The sequence below is a fragment of the Pseudophryne corroboree genome, chromosome 1 (assembly GCF_028390025.1).
Source record: "Pseudophryne corroboree isolate aPseCor3 chromosome 1, aPseCor3.hap2, whole genome shotgun sequence".
In the NCBI taxonomy this organism is placed as follows: domain Eukaryota; kingdom Metazoa; phylum Chordata; class Amphibia; order Anura; family Myobatrachidae; genus Pseudophryne; species Pseudophryne corroboree.
Window position 1 is genome coordinate 448,884,259 of NC_086444.1, and position 21,200 is coordinate 448,905,458.

Genomic DNA, 21,200 nt, shown 5'->3' on the forward strand with positions numbered 1-21,200 from the left:
GTAAACCTCAGCACTCTCTTGAACAGTAGCTTGTATTTTGAATTAAGTAGGGACTGAGAAGTATAGTACTACCGAGACGGGAATCACGGTTAATAGGACAAATGCTGGTACAATCACTGGAGCACAGCTATACTCATACTATAAATAAAGTCGTGCCAAACTCATTTCATCTCACAACAAAATTGATTTGTATTGTGTTAGGATATATGACCACCACAGGGTCAATATAGGAATATTGGATACTTACCTCTTACAGAAGGGGGAAGCGTGATATTATCACAGCGCGGCTGCCTCTATGTCGTTTAAGTACAGTCGCATCAATACACTATATTAGGCCAACTTTCAGAACTGCAGTCCACCCATGTAAGGGGCAATTGATAGCTAGACAAGCTGCATAACTGCAATTTATTCCAATTATGATCCAATAGCTGGATATTTCATTTCATTGTGACTGGTGAAGAGTGCACAAACTGGCAGTGCACAACATTTATTAATCGACAGAAGAATATCAGATAGCCACAGCCGTTTTGAAACATAAGAGATACATTAGTGTTTATTTGTCCATAAGGACATTTTTTGGATGTACACACATTAATACATTAATATATATATAACAGCCAATGCAATCATCGGAGCAGATGAATTTTTAATCTTTATCACTTTTCTATCTCAGAGCACATTCTTGAATCTCTATTCTTTTTACCTCTATATTTCGCATGTTGACCCAATATGGGTCTTTTTATTAACAAATAAAAGTTATATTTTATTACATTACACTGTGCACCTAACCAGTACAACCCCATTCTCTCTCCTTTTTGTACTCAACCCTAGTCAACCTGGAGCATATATTACTGTTCTAAATTAGAGAGCAAGTGACATATACGATATCCTTGGTGTGTAAGTGAAGGAAAAAAAATGTATTTTCAGGCGCATTTTATACCTGCATTTCCTGAGCGATATATGGTCATAAGCCCCCTAGTGTATTGTAAAAATGTGCAGAGATACATGTATTGCTGGTGAAGCCACAGAACCACTACTGGTGTAAAGAGAACACCTTAATTATTACAACTGAACATACTGAGCCCCCCAATAGTGTGTTGTTCCAAACCGAGAGGGTAAAAAAAGAACTTTAAATATATTCTATAAGATAATATATGCAATTTCTAGATATACATTCAATAAAGTACAATAGAGTGACAGCACCTACTAAAATACACTCACATCATTGGGGCTTTCGGTGGGGAAGTCATCCACAGCTGGTATAGCTCCTTGAGCGATCAATTGCCCATAAGATGGTGGGGCCTGCTGCTGAATCAGCTCTGCATCAACTCTGGACAGAGGGGCAAAAATGCTATAGAGAAAGAAAAGAAAATGTAGTGAGCTCCTAAGGGTTTAGTCACTAGAAGTCAGGTTGTAAAACCGGGTTGGGTATGGGTGACTGACGCCAGGATCCCGGGGAGTAGAATGTCGGCAGGGGGTGATGGTGAGCGCAACAAAGCCAATTGCTGGCTTGCTGCGCTCACCACACTGCGGGCTCGGTTCTATTCCCACTCTATGGGTGTCCATCCCGTAAAACTCAACACTTCTTGGCGTGTTTATGCTTGCTTTGATTTTTCAAAAGGCAAAGCTTTTACTGGCGGTGTCTTGCTAGTGAAAGCATTGCCCATCTAAAAATCGGGCATAAACAAGCTCAGAAGTGGCAGGTTTTACAAAACAACTCTTTGTAAATAACCCCTTAATTTCAATAGCATTCATCCTTCCTATAAAACAGAGGTGCACCAGGATACAGTCTTCATTTGAACGGGCCGCAATAAATGTAGCGTGCTTAAATATGTAAAATAAGCATTTAATAGAGAATAAGATGAATATCTTTACAGTTATGCCATACTTCTCAATATTGTTCAAAAGGCCCCTTAGTGACATGTATGCATCGTCATCAGCTTTTACATGACCATCCCATTTAGTGGCTGTAGCCATATCACATAGGAAGCTAGCCATACACTTCTCCTCTAACACTTTCTGCCGCAGCACTCTTTACCCACTTTTGTAAAAAATCCAAGCCCACATCATCTCTATAGTTACATATATAGTCATCTTTGTAGCAATACCTACTCCACAGCATACCACCACCTTCTCTTTAAATAGCAAGTCACTCCCCCTTAACCCTCCCCACCCACTGCAAAACAGTTTCTTACCTGTAACACATACACCTTTCCATCCAAGCCTCGCCACCAGACTGCAGGCACTGGTAAATGCCAGGTCTGCTTACGGCTACAGGATTAGGGACCAGAAAGTTCCCACCCTCCTGGTCACAGTGAGAGCCACTACGATGTGGCACAGATACTGTAGTAGTAACAATGTCTCAGATATCCCTGACCATGTGACACATAATATGCTGATCGAATGCCTCATAACAGTTCTTTAAATCTAATTTATTCCTCACCTATACTCTCGTGCTCGTGAAGTATAGAGTCGGCATGTACAGCCTAATGCTACCACAAGTAATGTGGCACAGATCAAGCTTCCAATAACAGCTGCCGCAATCACTTTACGTGGAAGGGTGTACCCGCAGTTCTTCTCATCACTGCCATCCTGACAGTCAGCTTGGCCATCACACACCCATGCTTCGTACACACAGCGCTCCAAGTCACAGTGGAAGCCACCAGGTTGACACCCGCGGCAGCCTTTTTCATCCGTCTCATCTTGGCATGAAGTTTGGTAATTACACCTTTCAGAAATAGGGTAACAGGCACGGCTCATGGCACATGGATAATGACCTTCGGCACAGCCAGTACAATTAATTTCATCTCTGCCATTGGCACAATCCCAGACTCCATCACAACGCTGTGAGTCTGAGAAACAGCCACCACCAACCTCTACTCCATCATCCCATAATATACCTGGACTGGAACCGCAAGGTTGGTCCCAGGGAAGACAATAGCCCCGTACACGGTAAGTTGCATTGAACCCTCGGGGGCGAAAAGATGGAAACCATGCATAAGGAAGGTGAGAACGGGAAGGTGGTGATCCTAGTAGATCAGACAAATGGGGGCCAGAGTCACGATCTTGAGGCCTTGAATTAAAGTCTGAGTCATAGTTTACAGAGGACTTAATATTAGGACTATGTGGGATATTTTTGTAGTAGTAATAAACAACAATGACTCTTCCTCCAACAGACTCCACAGTGACCGATTTCCCATTACTCTGTTGGTCCAAGGCACGGAGAAGACGTGGAAAATCCCCAATACTATGCTCATACACTACAAGCGTATCTAGTGCAGACAGCTGAAGTGTAGAAAACTGCAGAACAAGACCTCGGCTATCTTCAGAGTCAATTAGCCATTGGCAATAAGGCGGCAGTGGGGAGGGTAGAGCTCCTGGAAATCCAGGAGGAGAAAAGACACCGTAGAAATCTTTGAGTGTGAAGTTGCAGGCTGACGGGCATGCCAGTTCATCAGATTGATCTGCACAGTCCGAGGAACCATCACAGAGTGAGAAGAGGGGAATGCAGCCAGAGTTGCACTGAAAGAAACCTGGAAGACAGGGAGCGGAGTCTGGGAGAGAAGACACCAGAGAGGTAATTAGTACTACTGACATCATTATCCAACATTTACAGTGTGCAAACATTTTATGCATCAGTATAAATTAAGAAAACAACAATACAGGTTATAAAAATTAGAAAGTACTGATTTTTCATAACAAATTCTACTTTAAATACCCAGTAAAAAATGACACAGATATATATGCAATTGCGGTCTAATTGCCGCAAATGTCGAAAAACGGGGCATTTTCGACACCAAAAAATTTTTAACAATGCAATACAGTACTTTTCAACAAAAAAAACTGACTTTTCAGATTCGACTTTTTGAAATTCGACAGTTCACAAATTCGACATGTCTGCAATGGTATTAATGCGGCTTTCCGACAAAAGTATATTCAATTGAATAATGTCGATTCGACAACCGTGCTTTTCAACAGTAATTTCGTCAATTTCATTCCGCCTCACTTTGCTGGCGGAATCTAATAAATTTTTTTAAAAACATGGGTTTTTTTGTGTTTTTTTATTGCTAATAGCATATCTATTTATATTAGAAGGGATTAGGTACTTGGGTTGTCTATTAGGAGACACAACTTATTTATATATTTTTTAAAATATATTTTTTTTTAACTGACTAAAAGAGAGAGAGCATGGTTTTCAGTGGGAATGGGTTAAAATCCAGGAAAAAAAATGTGTGGGGTCCCCCCCTCCTAAGCATAACCAGCCTCGGGCTCTTTGAGCCGGTCCTGGTTGTAAAAATACGGGGGGAAAATGGACAGGGGGCCCCCGTATTTTTAGAACCAGCACCGGGCTCTGCGTCCGGTCCTGGTGCAAACAATACGGGGGACAAAAAGCGTAGGGGTCCCCCGTATTTTTTATACCAGCACCGGGCTCCACTAGCTGGAGAGATAATGCCACAACCGGGGGACACTTTCATACCGGTCCCTGCGGCCGTGGCATTAAATCCCCAACTAGTCACCCCTGGCCGGGGTCCCCCCCCGGCCAGGGGACACTTTCATACCGGTCCCTGCGGCCGTGGCATTAAATCCCCAACTAGTCACCCCTGGCCGGGGTCCCCCCCCGGCCATACCGGTCCCTGCGGCCGTGGCATTAAATCCCCAACTAGTCACCCCTGGCCGGGGTCCGTGGCATTAAATCCCCAACTAGTCACCCCTGGCCGGGGTCCCCCCCCTCCAGCCACCCAAGGGCCAGGGGTGAAGCCCGAGGCTGTCCCCCCCATCCAAGGGCTGCGGATGGGGGGCTGATAGCCTTGTGTAAAAGAAAATAATATTGTTTTTTGCAGAAGAACTACAAGTCCCAGCAAGCCTCCCCCGCAAGCTGGTACTTGGAGAACCACAAGTACCAGCATGCGGGGGGGAAACGGGCCCACTGGTACCTGTAGTTCTACTGCAAAAAAAAATACCCAAATAAAAACAGGACACGCACACCGTGAAAGTAAAACTTTATTACATACATGCCGACACACACATACTTACCTATGTTCACACGCCGACCTCTGTCCACTTCTCAAAGTAGAATCCGGGGTACCTGAAAATAAAATTATACTCACCTAAATCCAGTGTGTCCTGTTCTTTTTTTGTAATCCACGTACTTTGCAAAAAAAACAAACCGCGAGTAACCTCACCGCTGACCGCAAAGTTCCCACCATTGAATATAATGGAGCGGCTTTGCGATGCGCTGTCTGCCAGCTCAGACGCGCATAGGCAATCAGGAGAGTGCCACGATGTGGCGCTCCCTGATTGGCTGAAGGGACCCTCTGTGACAGCAGTCACGGGGGGTCTCAGCATTCGGGGAAAGGGGTCCCATGTGTAAACATGGGACCCCTTTCAGTTCGTGGATCGGGTATGCGGTTTGTTTTTTTGCCAAGTACGTGGATTACAAAAAAAGAACAGGACACACTGGATTTAGGGGAGTATAATTTTCTTTTCAGGTACCCCGGATTCTACTTGGAGACGTGGACAGAGTCGGCGTGTGAACATAGGCAAGTATGTGTGTATCAGCATGTATGTAATAAAGTTGTACTTTCACAGTGTGCGTGTCCTGTTTTTATTTGTTTTTGTTTTTTGCAGAAGAACTACAGGTACCAGCGGGCCCGTTTTGCCCCCGCATGCTGGTACTTGTGGTTCTCCAAGTACCAGCTTGCGGGGGAAGCTTGCTGGGACTTGTAGTTCTTCTGCAAAAAACAATATTATTTTCTTTTACACAAGGCTATCAGCCCCCCATCCGCAGCCCTTGGATGGGGGGGGGGGGGGGGGGGGGGGGGGGGGAGGACACACCTTGATTTAAGGGGTCCCCACTCCTCCAGGGTACCCCGGCCCGTGGTGACTAGTTGGGGATTTAATGCCACGGCCGCAGGGACCGGTATAAAAGTGTTCCCCGGCTGTGGCATTATCTCTCCAGCTAGTGGAGCCCGGTGCTGGTGTAAAAAATACGGGGGACCCCTACGCTTTTTGTCCCCCGTATTTTTTGCACCAGGACCGGACGCAGAGCCCGGTGCTGGTTCTAAAAATACGGGGAATCCCCTGTCCATTTCCCCCCCGTATTTTTACAACCAGGACCGGCTCAAAGAGCCCGAGGCTGGTTATGCTTAGGAGGGGGGACCCCATGCAATTTTTTTAGGGTTTTTTTAACCATTTTTGTGCCTTCCGAAAAGTCGAATCCAGGACGCACTTATCTGTCAATTGGTCCGTTTTTTGACAGCGGGACTGTCGAATCGGTTTTTTAATGAATATGTCGAATTCCGGCACCCGACGGCCGGAATTCGGCGGTCGAATTGTGTCGAATTTAAAAACGGGCGAAAAAAAGCCGCAATTCGACCGGAATTGCATATACCTCCGAGTATTCATTAAAAACATTAAAGGTACAAGTATTTGGTTCTAAACACAGCACATAATCTTCCATCTAATACCTTTTCTCAACTTTAGATATACCATTCCTCCTCATAGAATCCCGAATGAAAGCCTTCATTGGGACCTGATTCAGAGTTGTACGCAAACCACTGGGATTATGTACAACTCTGACGGTTGGTGTACTGCACATGTACAGGACCTGTTCAACTCTTGTGGCGATTGATACTTATATTGTAGCAGGCAGAGTCCCCTAAGCTGCAGCCGTAACTTGGGGAAAGGGAGGGAGCAGCACTTAACAGAGTTCCCGAAAGCGGGGGCATGTTATCCCCATTTTCTGGGAGAGCTGAAGCCAGTGACTGTCTTTCAACGCAGATTACTGGACTTGACAGCACAGAGGAGACAGCCATTCTCAGTTGCCCTAAGCCTACTCAGAGCGCCGATACTGCAAACATTGTGGCAGATTGCCTCAATGGTGATCCCATACTGCATATTCGGACACAGCACTCGGATCTGCGATGCTGGCAGTAGGCGTCTTTATCCTCAGACGCCTCCTGCAGCATTAGCATATTTTAGTATCTCTGAATCACCGCCATTGTACATACATGTACACAAAACAGTTACCAGTGCTATCTGGCTCAGTGGTAGGGAGTCCTCTCCTCTCATTGGTTGCCAATGACATTACGGTTAGTATAGGAACCACTTGGAACTGGTTTAGTGCTTAATAATACAGCTCATCAATTTACTCCATCAGTCTGCATCGAGGTTCCTAGCAAACCATTTGTGGTATGTAATAGTTTTTATATTTTTCTCTATGCATTAAAACTATAGATAAAAAAGTTTTGTGAATCACAATTTAAAAACCATTTCCATCCTGTACAGAGACTCCAGCATGGGGCTGGATGCCAATATAAATGGGGACCCCACACTCACAGGCAGCCCCAGCTATCTGGCTCCTATACTGGCTCTTACATGCTACATTAGTGAGATTATACATTTACACGGCAGATGTTTAATTAACTCCTTCTGAAGATAAAGCTGATTAACCACCTACTAACTTAAAAGCTTCTTGAAAGTATTGCAGATTAAGAGAAGTCACAGTAAGTGTAGTAGCGTGGCTTTGAGGTGGTACGCAGATAGGACCATAAGCTTGGGAGTAGAACAGATTGGACTTTACCACAACCTTTTTTTAGCCAGGGGGCCGCATGGGGAGATAATAATCTAGTGATCGGGCAGCAGTAAATATTAACTTGCCTTACCATTAAAATCTGTATCGTATAGAACATATCCTCCTAAAAGGTCTGCTGGTGAAGATAGGATGCAGGAAAACACGCTATATAGAGGGGGGAGCAGCTGTTGTCATTTATGGATGATGGCCATTTTCTTTGATTTTCCTCACGGTTCTTTATTTTTATTAAAAACAAACCTTTCCATAGTTTGGGTGTGGAGGCCTGCATTAACTGCTCATCTTTAGGCCCCAAAGCTATTCCACTACTGCAATGGAGGCATTTCAGACACTGCTTCAGAACATTTGTAGCAGTAGCAAAATCTCTCCATTGTAGGGGCGGAGCAAGCTTTGGGGCATGGATATGAACAACACTTGTTGCGAGTGGTGCGCCCAGGTCGTCCTACAAGAAGCAATTATCCACTTGTATACTGGCAATAAATATAATTGTGAATATTGAACAGCCAAAAAAATGTATATAATATATTAAACCTCCATGAAATAATATATTAAACCTCCATGAACTTATCAGTTTTAATCAAAATCATATTTACAATGATATTTAAAAAATACAAGTGGATTATGGCAAGCTCCCAACACTACTATTACATGAAAATATTGTAACATTTTTTTTAAATTTTTTATAAGATTTCTAAATTTAGTCACTCATTTTTAGCAGCTATTATATATAAATTAACTTTTTGGCACAGTCCATCCATCGGGGTGGACCTGACGCCTAAATCCTGCCCAGTGACCGCGCAGAAACGCATAAAAAGAGTCTCAGTCTTGTGGAATTAACAAGTCAGAGACTGAGAGTCGCACCTGCTCAGACAGGCATGCTGGCAGCCGATCTCATTTGCTGCTTGCCACAGACACATCCCTTACAGGACGGCCCCCACCTAGTGACTGTGCGGCAGACCTGCTTATTAGAGAAGGTGGGCGGGACGCATGCAATTATCCACGTGCCAAATGCAACACATGGGTGGTGTACTCTATCTAAACCATCTAACATTGTCAGGGAGACATTCAAATGAAATTGTTCTCATCTAAAATACAATGGCTACTGATTTTTGTGTCACTGCTATTTTACTGGACTTGTAACTCGCAAACTCACCAAATGCGTAATCTCCTTTTATGAATACTAGATGTCCTGGAACAGAATCAAGAAAAAGGATTAGTTACAGTGAAGGGGGAAATGGAAGAAAAGTAATAAGTGTAAAGGTGAATTTATAACATCAGAAAGGTAGACAGTTTTTTTGTTTGTTTTTTAACCTCCATAATGTATATACCAAACATATGCTGTTATACTTGCCCAGTTAGGGGATCTGGCTTGTAGTGTCAAAAACCCTGAAAACCTCCCACATACTAACACTGTACATGCATTCCCACAAATCCATCTTTCTTGCACTTGCTGGGATGACAGTTCTTGCTCACCCTATTCCAAGTCCTGTCAAGCATGGATTAAGCCTCACCCACCTTGAACCCGGAGGAAGGTGCTCACTAGAACTGCTACCCGAGATCCCGGCTACTGGCAATCACTAGCTGCTATCAAATTGTTTTACACAGCAGTAGCGTTCAGAGTGGGGACAAGAGTGCAGTGAAAGAAGATGTATATTACTTGCCTCCAATTTGTTTGGGAGCATGAATTGTTATAGGCATCCAGGACAGAAGGCTGAGACATATTTTCTTAAGAGTGCCCTGGACTTCTGGGATGAGACGGATTACAGTTATATTCTTGCAGTAGCTTCTTGTGATAAAGGTGCCTAATCATCAGTAACTACAAATGACCATCCTTATCGAGAGTTGTAGAAAATATTTTTGTATCTATTTATCAAATTGTAGAGACCCAGTACACACTTCCAAAAACGTCTGGCAAAGCATTGTAGATAGGACATCTACCCCCTCTTCCTTATAAGTGTACATCAGGAGGTATTTCTGAAATTTTATCAAGCAGGGTGGCAACCAACAGTGTAAAATTACTTCTGAAAACCATGTAAAGAAATCGTACTCCTTGTATTTGGAGATCGAACAATAGGACATCAAATTTCAAAGAGAACTAAAACACTTTGCATCAATGCTTCAGCCCTTTGGCATTAATGCTGAAGTCCACAAAGGCAAGTTTGAGCTCTTGTATGGCTGCTGAAAGAGATTTGCTTGAGGAATTAAATGAAGTATCTAGGCCAATTCAAGGGATGTTCCATGCTAAAACGAATTAAAACTGGTTTAAGGAATCACATGAAGCAGAGCACACTAAAGGGCCCTACACATTAACTGATCCGCCGCCGAGCTGCCCGACGGCGGATACGGCCAACGGGCGACCCGGCGGGGAGTGAAGTTTCTCCCGGCTCTATAGAAGTGCAGGCAAATATGGACGATCTCGTCCATATTGGCCTGCATGCACAGTTGACGGGGCACCAGAGATGAACGAAACGAGCGCGGGGCCGCGCATCGTTCATTGCCGGTGCCTCCACACTCAAAGATATGAACGGTATCTTTGAGTGATATCGGCCAGTGTGTAGGGCCTATAATACCACTTTCAGACAGAAAAATAAGAATTTACTCACCGGTAATTCTATTTCTCGTAGTCCGTAGTGGATGCTGGGGACTCCGTAAGGACCATGGGGAATAGACGGCTTCGCAGGAGACTGGGCACAATTAAAGAAAGATTCAGGACTATCTGGTGTGCACTGGCTCCTCCCCCTATGACCCTCCTCCAGACCTCAGTTAAGATACTGTGCCCGGAAGAGCTGACACAATAAGGAAGGATTTTGAATCTCGGGTAAGACTCATACCAGCCACACCAATCACACCGTACAACTCGTGATATGAACCCCGGTTAACAGTATGATAACAACGGAGCCTCTGAACAGATGGCTCGCAATAACAACCCGATTTGTGGAACAATAACTATTTACAAGTATTGCAGTCAATCCGCACTTGGGATGGGCGCCCAGCATCCACTACGGACTACGAGAAATAGAATTACCGGTGAGTAAATTCTTATTTTCTCTGACGTCCTAGTGGATGCTGGGGACTCCGTAAGGACCATGGGGATTATACCAAAGCTCCCAAACGGGCGGGAGAGTGCGGATGACTCTGCAGCACCGAATGAGCAAACTCAAGGTCCTCCTCAGCCAGGGTATCAAATTTGTAAAATTTAGCAAAAGTGTTAGACCCTGGCCAAGTAGCCGCTCGGCAAAGTTGTAGTGCAGAGACCCCTCGGGCAGCCGCCCAAGATGAGCCCACCTTCCTTGTGGAGTGGGCTTTTACTGATTTTGGCTGCGGTAGTCCTACCGCAGAATGCGCAAGCTGAATAGTGTTACAAATCCAGCGAGCAATGGTCTGCTTAGAAGCAGGAGCACCCAGCTTATTGGGTGCATACAGGATAAACAGCGAATCAGTTTTCCTGACTCCAGCCGTCCTGGAAACATAAATTTTCAGGGCCCTGACTACGTCCAGCAACTTGGAATCCTCCAAGTCCCTAGTAGCCGCAGGCACCACAATAGGTTGGTTCAAGTGAAACGCCGATACCACCTTCGGGAGAAACTGAGGACGAGTCCTCAACTCTGCCCTATCCATATGGAAAATCAGATAAGGGCTTTTACACGACAAAGCCGCCAATTCTGATACACGCCTGGCCGAAGCCAGGGCCAACAACATGACCACTTTCCACGTTAGATATTTCAAATCCACGGTTTTAAGTGGCTCGAACCAATGTGACCTCAGGAATCCCAAAACCACATTGAGATCCCAAGGTGCCACAGGAGGCACGTAAGGAGGCTGAATATGCAGAACTCCCCTGACAAAAGTCTGAACTTCAGGCAACGAAGCCAGTTCCTTTTGAAAGAAAATCGACAGAGCCGAAATCTGGACCTTAATGGACCCCAATTTGAGGCCCATCGTCACCCCTGCTTGCAGGAAACGACCCAGTTGAAATTCCTCCGTTGGGGCCTTCCTGGCCTCACACCAAGCCACATATTTCCGCCAAATGCGGTGATAGTGGGTTGCAGTCACATCCTTCCTGGCCTTGATCAGGGTAGGAATGACTTCCTCCGGAATACCTTTTTCCTTCAGGATCCGGCGTTCAACCGCCATGCCGTCAAACGCAGCCGCGGTAAGTCTTGGAACAGGCAGGGCCCCTGCTGCAGCAGGTCCCGCCTTAGCGGTAGAGGCCATGGGTCCTCTGAGAGCATCTCTTGAAGTTCCGGGTACCAAGTTCTTCTTGGCCAATCCGGAACCACGAGTATAGTTCTCACTCTTCCCCTTCGTATTATTCTCAGCACCGTGGGAATAAGAGGCAGAGGGGGAAAACACGTAAACCGACTGGTACACCCACGGTGTCACTAGAGCGTCCACAGCCATCGCCTGAGGGTCCCTTGACCTGGCGCAATATCTTTTTAGATAGTTGAGGCGGGACGCCATCATATCCACCTGTGGTCTTTCCCAACGGTTTACAATCAATCGGAAGACTTCTGGATGAAGCCCCCACTCTCCCGGGTGAAGGTCGTGTCTGCTGAGGAAGTCTGCTTCCCAGTTGTCCACTCCCGGAATGAACACTGCTGACAGTGGTAGCACGTGATTTTCCGCCCATAAGAGAATCCTTGTGGCTTCTGCCATTGCCCTCCTGCTTCTTGTGCCGCCCTGTCTGTTTACATGGGCGACCGCCGTGATTGGCATAGGGCATTGTAAATGGCTCTTAGCTCCAGGATATTTATGTGTAGTGAAATCTCCTGATTTGACCACAGCCCTTGGAAATTTCTTCCCTGTGTGACTGCTCCCCAGCCCCGAAGGCTGGCATCCGTGGTCACCAGGACCCAGTCCTGTATTCCGAATCTGCGGCCCTCTAGTAGATGAGCCCTCTGCAGCCACCACAGTAGTGACACCCTGGTCCTTGCCGACAGGGTTATCCGCTGCTGCATCTGGAGATGCGACCCGGACCATTGGTCCAACAGGTCCCACTGGAAAATCCTTGCGTGGAACCTTCCGAATGGAATTGCTTCGTATGAAGCTACCCTTTTTCCCAGGACTCTCGTGCATTGATGTACCGACACCTGTCCTGGTTTTAGGAGGTTTCTGACTAGAGATGACAACTCCTCTGCTTTTTCCACTGGAAGAAACACTTTTTTCTGGGCTGTGTCCAGAATCATTCCCAGGAACAGAAGACGTGTCGTCGGGACCAGCTGTGACTTTGGGATATTGAGAATCCAGCCGTGCTGCTGCAGCACTTCCCGAGAAAGTGCTACCCCCACTAACAACTGTTCCTTGGACCTCGCCTTTATCAGGAGATCGTCCAAGTACGGGATAATTAAAACCCCCTTCTTCCGAAGGAGTATCATCATTTCGGCCATTACCTTGGTAAAGACCCTCGGTGCCGTGGATAACCCAAACGGCAGCGTCTGGAACTGATAGTGACAGTCCTGTACCACAAACCTGAGGTACTCCTGGTGAGGAGGGTAAATGGGGACATGCAGGTAGGCATCCTTGATGTCCAGGGAGACCATGTAATCCCCCTCGTCCAGGCTCGCAATAACCGCCCTGAGCGATTCCATCTTGAACTTGAATCTTTTGATATATGTGTTCAAGGATTTTAAATTTAAGATGGGTCTCACCGAACCGTCCGGTTTCGGTACCACAAACATTGTGGAATAGTAACCCTTTCCTTGTTGAAGGAGGGGTACCTTGACAATCACTTGCTGTGAATACAGTTTTTGGATAGCCACCAACACTGCCTCCCTGGCAGAAGGAGTTGCTGGTAAGGCAGATTTTAGGAAACGGCGGGGGGGAGACGCCTCGAATTCCAGCCTGTACCCCTGAGATAATACTTGAAGGATCCAGGGATCCACCTGTGAGAGAGCCCACTGTGCGCTGAAATTTCTGAGACGGGCCCCCACCGTACCCGGGTCCGCCTGTGAAGCCCCAGCGTCATGCTGTGGACTTACCGGACGCGGGGGAGGACTTCTGCTCTTGGGAACTGGCTGTATGCTGCAGTTTTTTCCCTCTACCTTTGCCTCTCGGCAGAAAGGATGCGCCTCTAGCCCTCTTGTTTTTATGGGGCCGAAAGGACTGTACTTGATAATACGGTGCTTTCTTTTGCTGTGGGGTAGCCTGTGGCAAAAATGTCGATTTCCCAGCCGTAGCTGTGGAAACGAGATCTGAAAGACCATCCCCAAACAGTTCCACCCCCTTATAAGGCAAAACTTCCATGTGCCTTTTTGAATCGGCATCACCTGACCACTGCCGAGTCCATAACCCCCTTCTGGCGGCAATGGACATTGCGCTTATTTTTGATGCCAGCCGGCAAATATCCCTCTGTGCATCACGCATGTATAAGACAGCGTCTTTTATATGCTCTATTGTCAGCAAAATATTGTCCCTATCCAGAGTATCAATATTATCCGACAGGGAATCTGACCACGCAGCAGCAGCACTGCACATCCATGCCGATGCAATCGCTGGTCGCAATATAATGCCCGTGTGTGTATATATAGCTTTTAGGGTAGCCTCCTGCTTCCTCTCAGCAGGTTCCTTTAGGGCGGCCGTATCCGGAGACGGTAGTGCCACCTTTTTTGATAAACGTGTAAGCGCTTTATCTACCCTAGGGGGTGTTTCCCAACGTGACCTATCCTCTGGCGGGAAAGGGTACGCTGCCAATAACCGTTTAGAAATTATCAATTTCTTATCGGGGAAAGTCCACGCTTCCTCACACACCTCATTTAATTCCTCAGATGCAGGAAAAACTACTGGTATTTTTTTCTCACCGAACAGAATACCCTTTTTTGTGGTACCTGGGGTACTATCAGAAATGTGTAATACATTTTTCATTGCCTCAATCATGTAACGGGTGGCCCTATTGGAAGGTACACTAGTCTCATCGTCGTCGACACTGGAGTCGGTATCCGTGTCAACATCTGTGTCTGCCATCTGAGATAGCGGGCGTTTTAAAGCCCCTGATGACATTTGAGACGCTTGGACAGGCACAAGCTGAGTAGCCGGCTGTCCTATGTCGTCAAACCTTTTATGTAAGGAGCTGACACTGTCACGTAATTCCTTCCATAAGTCCATCCACACAGGTGTCGACCCCGCAGGGGGTGACATCACATTCACAGGCATTTGCTCTGCCTCCACATCATTATCCTCATACATGTCGACACAGCAGTACCGACACACAGCACACACACAGGGAATGCTCTGACAGAGGACAGGACCCCACAAAGCCCTTTGGGGAGACAGAGGGAGAGTATGCCAGCACACACCAGAGCGCTATATAACACAGGGATATCACTATACAGAGTGTTTTCCCCTATAGCTGCTTGTATTATATATACTGCGCCTAAATTTATTGCCCCCCATCTCTTTTTTACCCTTTCTGTAGTGCAGGACTGCAGGGGAGAGCCAGGGAGCGATCCTTTCAGCGGAGCTGTGAGGGAAAATGGCGCCAGTGTGCTGAGGAAGATGGCTCCGCCCCTTTTTCGGCGGGCTTTCTCCCGCTGTTTGTGTAAATCTGGCAGGGGTAATTTACACCTATATAACCTCTAGGGCTATATATGGTGTCAGTTTTGCCAGCCAAGGTGTTAATATTGCTGCTCAGGGCGCCCCCCCCCCCAGCGCCCTGCACCCATCAGTGACCGGAGTGTGTGGTGTGCATGAGGAGCAATGGCTACCTTTGGAGAAGACAGAAGTCTTCAGCCGCCGATTTTCCGGACACTTCTTGCTTCTGGCTCTGTAAGGGGGACGGCGGCGCGGCTCCGGGACCGGACGACGAGGTCGGGTCCTGTGTGCGATCCCTCTGGAGCTAATGGTGTCCAGTAGCCTAAGAAGCCCAAGCTACCACCAGTTAGGTAGGTTCGCTTCTTCTCCCCTTAGTCCCTCGTTGCAGTGAGCCTGTTGCCAGCAGGTCTCACTGTAAAATAAAAAACCTAAAATATACTTTCTTTCTAGGAGCTCAGGAGAGCCTCCTAGTGTGCATCCAGCTCGGCCGGGCACAGAAATCTAACTGAGGTCTGGAGGAGGGTCATAGGGGGAGGAGCCAGTGCACACCAGATAGTCCTGAATCTTTCTTTAATTGTGCCCAGTCTCCTGCGGGGCCGTCTATTCCCCATGGTCCTTACGGAGTCCCCAGCATCCACTAGGACGTCAGAGAAAATATAAAAATTCCCGATTTGTGAAACCGGGAAAAACCCGTGTTACAGTTCCTAACCTCCTTTCACACAACACATTTAACCAGGATTATTCCCAGGTCGAACCCATTCAGAAAGAACCCGTGTACGGGACAGTTAGCATTTTCACAATACGAACTGTGAACTGGTACGGACTGAGCTCAAACCACTTACTCCAAAAAGGAGTTGTAAACATACTGCCAAACTAACTGAAGTCTTTTTTACAGGTGCCACTTTTTACACATATATTACCCATGGCAATACATATTTCAACTTATAAATATTAGCGCTCGTTATATGCTCCTAATTGTACCAATTTTAAACTGAGCAGCTTTTAGTCACATACAGCGCAGTTGTCACATTCTAGCAGCACCCCTTTTCCTCCTGTTGTGATCGTGAACTTTGCTGTAATATTTTCGGAGAGCTTTATTCACTACCTGCTGCTGTGTCCGTACAATGGGGTAACTCAGACCTGATTGCTGCTGTGCGTTTTCGCACAGTGGGCGATCAGGCACAAACTGCACATGCACCGTAATGCGCATGTACGTCGCATGGGTACAAAGCGGATCGCCGCTCTGCGATGGGTTTGTGGGACGTATCCGTTCGCACGGGCGATCACAAGGAGATTGACAGGAAGAAGGCGTTAGTGGGTGTCAATTGACCGTTTCCAGGGAGTGGCTGGAAAAACACAGGCGTGTCCATGCGTTAGCAGGGAGGGTTCCTGACGTCAATTCCAGTCCTGTACAGGCTGATGTGATCGCAGCGACTCAGTAAGTCCTGGACTGCGCAGACTGTACAAAATCTGTTTGTACAGCTCTGCTACACGTGCGTTCGCACTCTTGCACAGCTAAAATACACTCCCCTGTAGGTGGCGACTATCTGATCGCAACAGTGCAAAAATTACTTTCTAGTGATCAGGTCTGAATTAGGCCCAATGCCCCTTGAGGTAAGTATCTTAGCAATGTTGGTGTACACTGTGGCATCTTTCACTGTCCCTGTAATCGGCTTCCGGATCTCCTCCTCCCCTCTAACAGCAAGCAGTTCCCTGATCTCTTCCTCCTTCCAGTGCACCATGCTGTCTCTCTCCTTCCCCCCAGCAGCACAATTGTGATCTCAGACGCCAGTGCCACACCCGCTCAGCCAATCAGCCAGAGATCCGCCAGCTCAGCCAATAAGCACCGTTAACCGCAACCAGTTACTAAAATCCCGGGTCGGACCCTTTCAGACAGCCAGCAACAAGTGTAATATCCAGGAAAACCCCAGGTAAAAACCTGGGTAGAAGTCCTGGGGATTCAGTCCCGTGTTGACCCTCTCAGACAGAAAAAAAATCCTGGGTCGAACCTTCCCGTGCCGGGAAATTACCGGGTTATTTTCTCTGTCTGAAAGGGGTATAATCTGATGCTGATTTAACTAGAAGGACCAGATCCTACAGACTTTGATTATGACTTTTTTTAGACAACTTGGCCTCTAAGAAGAAGAGAAGGATATAAAAACGAGTTTTATGGTAAGAACTTACCTTTGTTAAAACTCTTTCTGCGAGGTACACTGGGCTCCACAAGGATAGACATTGGGGTGTAGAGTAGGATCTTGATCCGAAGCACCAACAGGCTCAAAAGCTTTGACCTTCTTCCCAAGATGCATAGCGCCGCCTCCTATATCACCCACGCCGCCGTGCACAGGAGCTCAGTTTTGTTAACCAGCCCAATGCAGTATCAAGTAAAAAAGACGACAACTGCCAGTTGCCACAAACACCACACTCTCCCGACAGGAGAAGTGTCAGTGGCTAATGCCATACCAACCCAAAGAAGCTAAGTGCGTCAGGGTGGGCGCCTTGTGGAGCCCAGTGTACCTCGCAGAAAGAGTTTTAACAAAAGGTAAGTTCTTACCATAAAACTTGTTTTCTGCTGTGGGGTACACTGGGCTCCACAAGGATAGACATTGGGGATGTCCTAAAGCAGTTCCTTATGGGAGGGGACGCACTGTAGCGGGCACAAGAACCCAGCGTCCAAAGGAAGCATCCTGGGAAGCGGCGGTATCGAAGGCATAGAACCATATGAATGGGTTCACAGAGGACCACGTATCCACCTTGCACAATTGTTCAAGGGTCGCACCACGTTGGGCCGCCCAAGAAGGTCCAACAGACCGAGTAGAATGGGCCCTAATGTGATGAGGAGCAGAGAGACCAGCCTCCACATAAGCATGTGCAATCACCATTCTAATCCATCTGGCCAGAGTTTGCTTGTGAGCAGGCCAGCCCCGTTTGTGAAACCCAAAACACAACAAAAAGAGAAACAGATTTCCTAATAGGAGCAGTTCTCTTCACATAGATACGGAGAGCCCGTACCACATCCAAAGACCGCTCTTTGGGAGACAGATCAGGAGAAACAAGTGCCGGAACTACAATCTCCTGATTAAGGTGGCACAAAGAAACCACCTTAGGTAGATAGCCGGGACGAGTCCTAAGAACCGCCCGGTCACGGTGAAATATCAGATATGGGGTACTACAGGACAAGGCACCCAAATCAGACACTCTTCTAGCCGAAGCAATAGCCAGCAGAAACACCACCTTAAGGGAAAGCCACTTAAGGTCAGCTGAACCAAGACTCTTGTAACGCCTCCAAAACCACCAAGTCCCAAGGAGCCACAGGCGGGACATAGGGAGGTTGGATACGCAACACGCCCTGAGTAAAGGTATGCACATCAGGTAAGGTCGCAATTTTTCTCTGAAACCACACCGAAAAGGCAGATATTTGAACCTTGAGGGAGGCCAGACGCAGGCCTAAGTCCAGGCCCTGCTGAAGAAAAGCCAACAACTTGGCTATACTAAACTTGGAAGCGTCATAATCGTTAGATGCGCACCAAACAAAGTAAGAATGCCAGACCCTATAGTAAATCCAAGCCGAAGCCGGTTTCCGGGCCCACAACATAGTTTGAATGACCGCCTCAGAAAACCCTCTAGCGCTTAAGACAGAAGCTTCAAGAGCCACGCCGTCAAAAACAGCCGGGCTAGGTCCTGGTAGACACAGGGGCCCTGAACGAGGAGGTCTGGGCATTGTGGAAGTAGAATTGGACACTCTGACGATAGACCTTGCAGGTCTGAGAACCAGTGCCATCTGGGCCATGCTGGAGCTATGAGAAGCAGAATTCCTTTTTCTTGCTTGAACTTCCGAATTACCCTGGGCAGGAGTGACACCGGAGGGAACACGTACGGCAGCCGAAACCTCCACGGTACCGCCAGCACATCCACGAATGCTGCTTGAGGATCCCTTGTCCTTGCTCCGAAGACCGGAACCTTGTGATTGTGTCGAGACGCCATCAGATCTACGTCTGGAAGGCCCCACCTTAACACTAGGAGTTGAAACACTTCTGGATGGAGGCCCCACTCGCCGGCATGCACGTCCTGACGACTGAGAAAGTCTGCTTCCCAATTCAGGACTCCCGGAATGAATATTGCCGATATGGCCGGTAGATGGCGTTCTGCCCACTGTAGAATCCGTGAGACTTCCTTCATTGCTAGGCGGCTTCGAGTGCCGCCTTGATGATTTATGTAAGCCACTGTGGTGGCGTTGTCCGACTGTACTTGAACTGGACGGTTCTGAATTAAATGCTGGGCTAGGTTAAGGCATTGAAGACCGCCCGCAAATCCAGAATATTGATCGAGAGGAGGGACTCCTCCTTGGTCCACCGCCCCTGAAGGGAGTGTTGCTCGAGCACCCAGCCCCAACCTCTTAGACTGGCATCTGTCGTCAACAGGACCCAGTCGGATATCCAGAACGACGGCCCCTGCACAGTTGTTGGTCCCGGAGCTACCAGAGCAGTGACACACGGACCTCCGGAGTCAATTAGATCATTTGAGACCTGATCCGGTGAGGCAGGCCGTCCCATTTGGCTAGAATCAGCCTCTGGAGAGGGCGAGAGTGAAATGGAGCGTACTCCACCATGTCGAATGCTGACACCATGAGGCCCAGTACCTGCATCGCCGAATGTATTGACACTTGCGGACGAGATAGGAAGCAACGAATCATGTCCTAAGTTTCAGGACTTTCTCCTGAGACAGGAACAACCGCTGGTTGTGAGTGTCCAATAGTGCTCCCAGATGCACCATGCTCTGAGCAGGGATCAGGGATGACTTCTTCCAGTTGATGAGCCACCCGTGGGCTTGCAGAAACCGGACCGTCACATCTAGATGACGCAGGAGAAGTTCTGGGGAATTTGCCAGGATTAACAAGTCGTCCAAATACGGCAGTATCCTGACCCCTTGACGGCGGAGTACCACCGTCATCACCGCCATGACTTTTGTAAACACTCGCGGAGCCGTTGTTAAACCAAAAGGTAACGCCCGAAACTGGTAATGGAGGTTGCCAATCGCAAATCTCAGGTATTGCTGATGAGACACTGCTATAGGAATATGCAGGTAAGCATCCTGTATATCCAGGGAGACCATGAAGTCCCCAGGTTCCAAGGCCAGAGCTATAGAGCGAAGGGTTTCCATCCGGAACTTGGAAACCTTCACAAACCTGTTCAATGCCTTGAGGTTGAGAATGGGCCGGGAGGACACATTCGGTTTCGGGACTAGAAACAGCAGAGAATAGTACCCCCGGCCCCTCTGCGCAAGAGGCACCTGTACTACGACTCCTGTATCCAGGAGGGTCTGTACCACCGAATGTAGAGTGTTTGCCTTTGTCTTGTCCAACGGGACATCTGTCTGGCAAAATCGATGAGGGGGTCGGTTTTTGAAGGCTATGGCATAACCTCGAGTGACGACTTCCCATACCCAGGCATCTGAAGTGGTCTTCAACCATTCCTGGGTATACCCTAGAAGCCGGCCCCCCACCCTGGGATCCCCCAGAGGGACGCCCGCCCCGTCATGCGGCAGGCTTATCTGTCTTAGAAGCTGGCTGACGGGCCGCCGAGGCTCTTTTGGGCTCAGGCTTACCAGGTTTGGAAAAGCGGGCCTGCTTGTTGTACGCCTGACCTTTTGCTTTACCTGAAGGACGAAAGGGGTGAAAGGAAGTACCTTTAGCCTTCGACACAGAAGGAGCAGTACTTGGCAGACAGGCAGTTTTGGCAGTAGCCAAGTCAGCCACAATCTTATGTAAATCCTCCCCAAACAGAATATCTCCCTTAAAAGGGAGTACCTCCAGGGTTTTTCTAGAGTCCAGATCCACAGACCAGGATCTCAGCCACAATATCCGGCGAGCCAGGACTGACGTAGTAGAGGCCTTGGCTGCCAGGATACCGGCATCAGAAGCCGCCTCTTTAATATAACGAAAAGCTGTGACAATATAAGACAAGCATTGCCTAGCATGGTCAGAGGAGATTTCAGCATCTAACTCCAAGGCCCATGCTTCAATGGCCTCTGCAGCTCAAGTAGCTGCAATAGTGGGCCTTTGTGCAGCACCCGTGAGGGTGTA

General features: G+C 47.6%; 1 protein-coding gene across 2 annotated transcripts in view; it reads right to left on the minus strand.

Annotated features, from left to right (window-relative positions):
* Window positions 1-21,200, minus strand: part of LRP10 (LDL receptor related protein 10) — a 57,007-nt gene that overhangs the window by 25,301 nt on the left and 10,506 nt on the right. For both annotated transcript variants that reach the window (XM_063913573.1, XM_063913572.1), the window contains exons 2-4: window positions 8,745-8,780; window positions 2,444-3,554; window positions 1,222-1,351 (exon numbers count right to left, since the gene is read on the minus strand). In XM_063913573.1, the coding sequence (XP_063769643.1) occupies window positions 1,222-1,351; window positions 2,444-3,554; window positions 8,745-8,780 (1,277 nt within the window). The remainder of the gene's footprint in view (window positions 1-1,221; window positions 1,352-2,443; window positions 3,555-8,744; window positions 8,781-21,200) is intronic.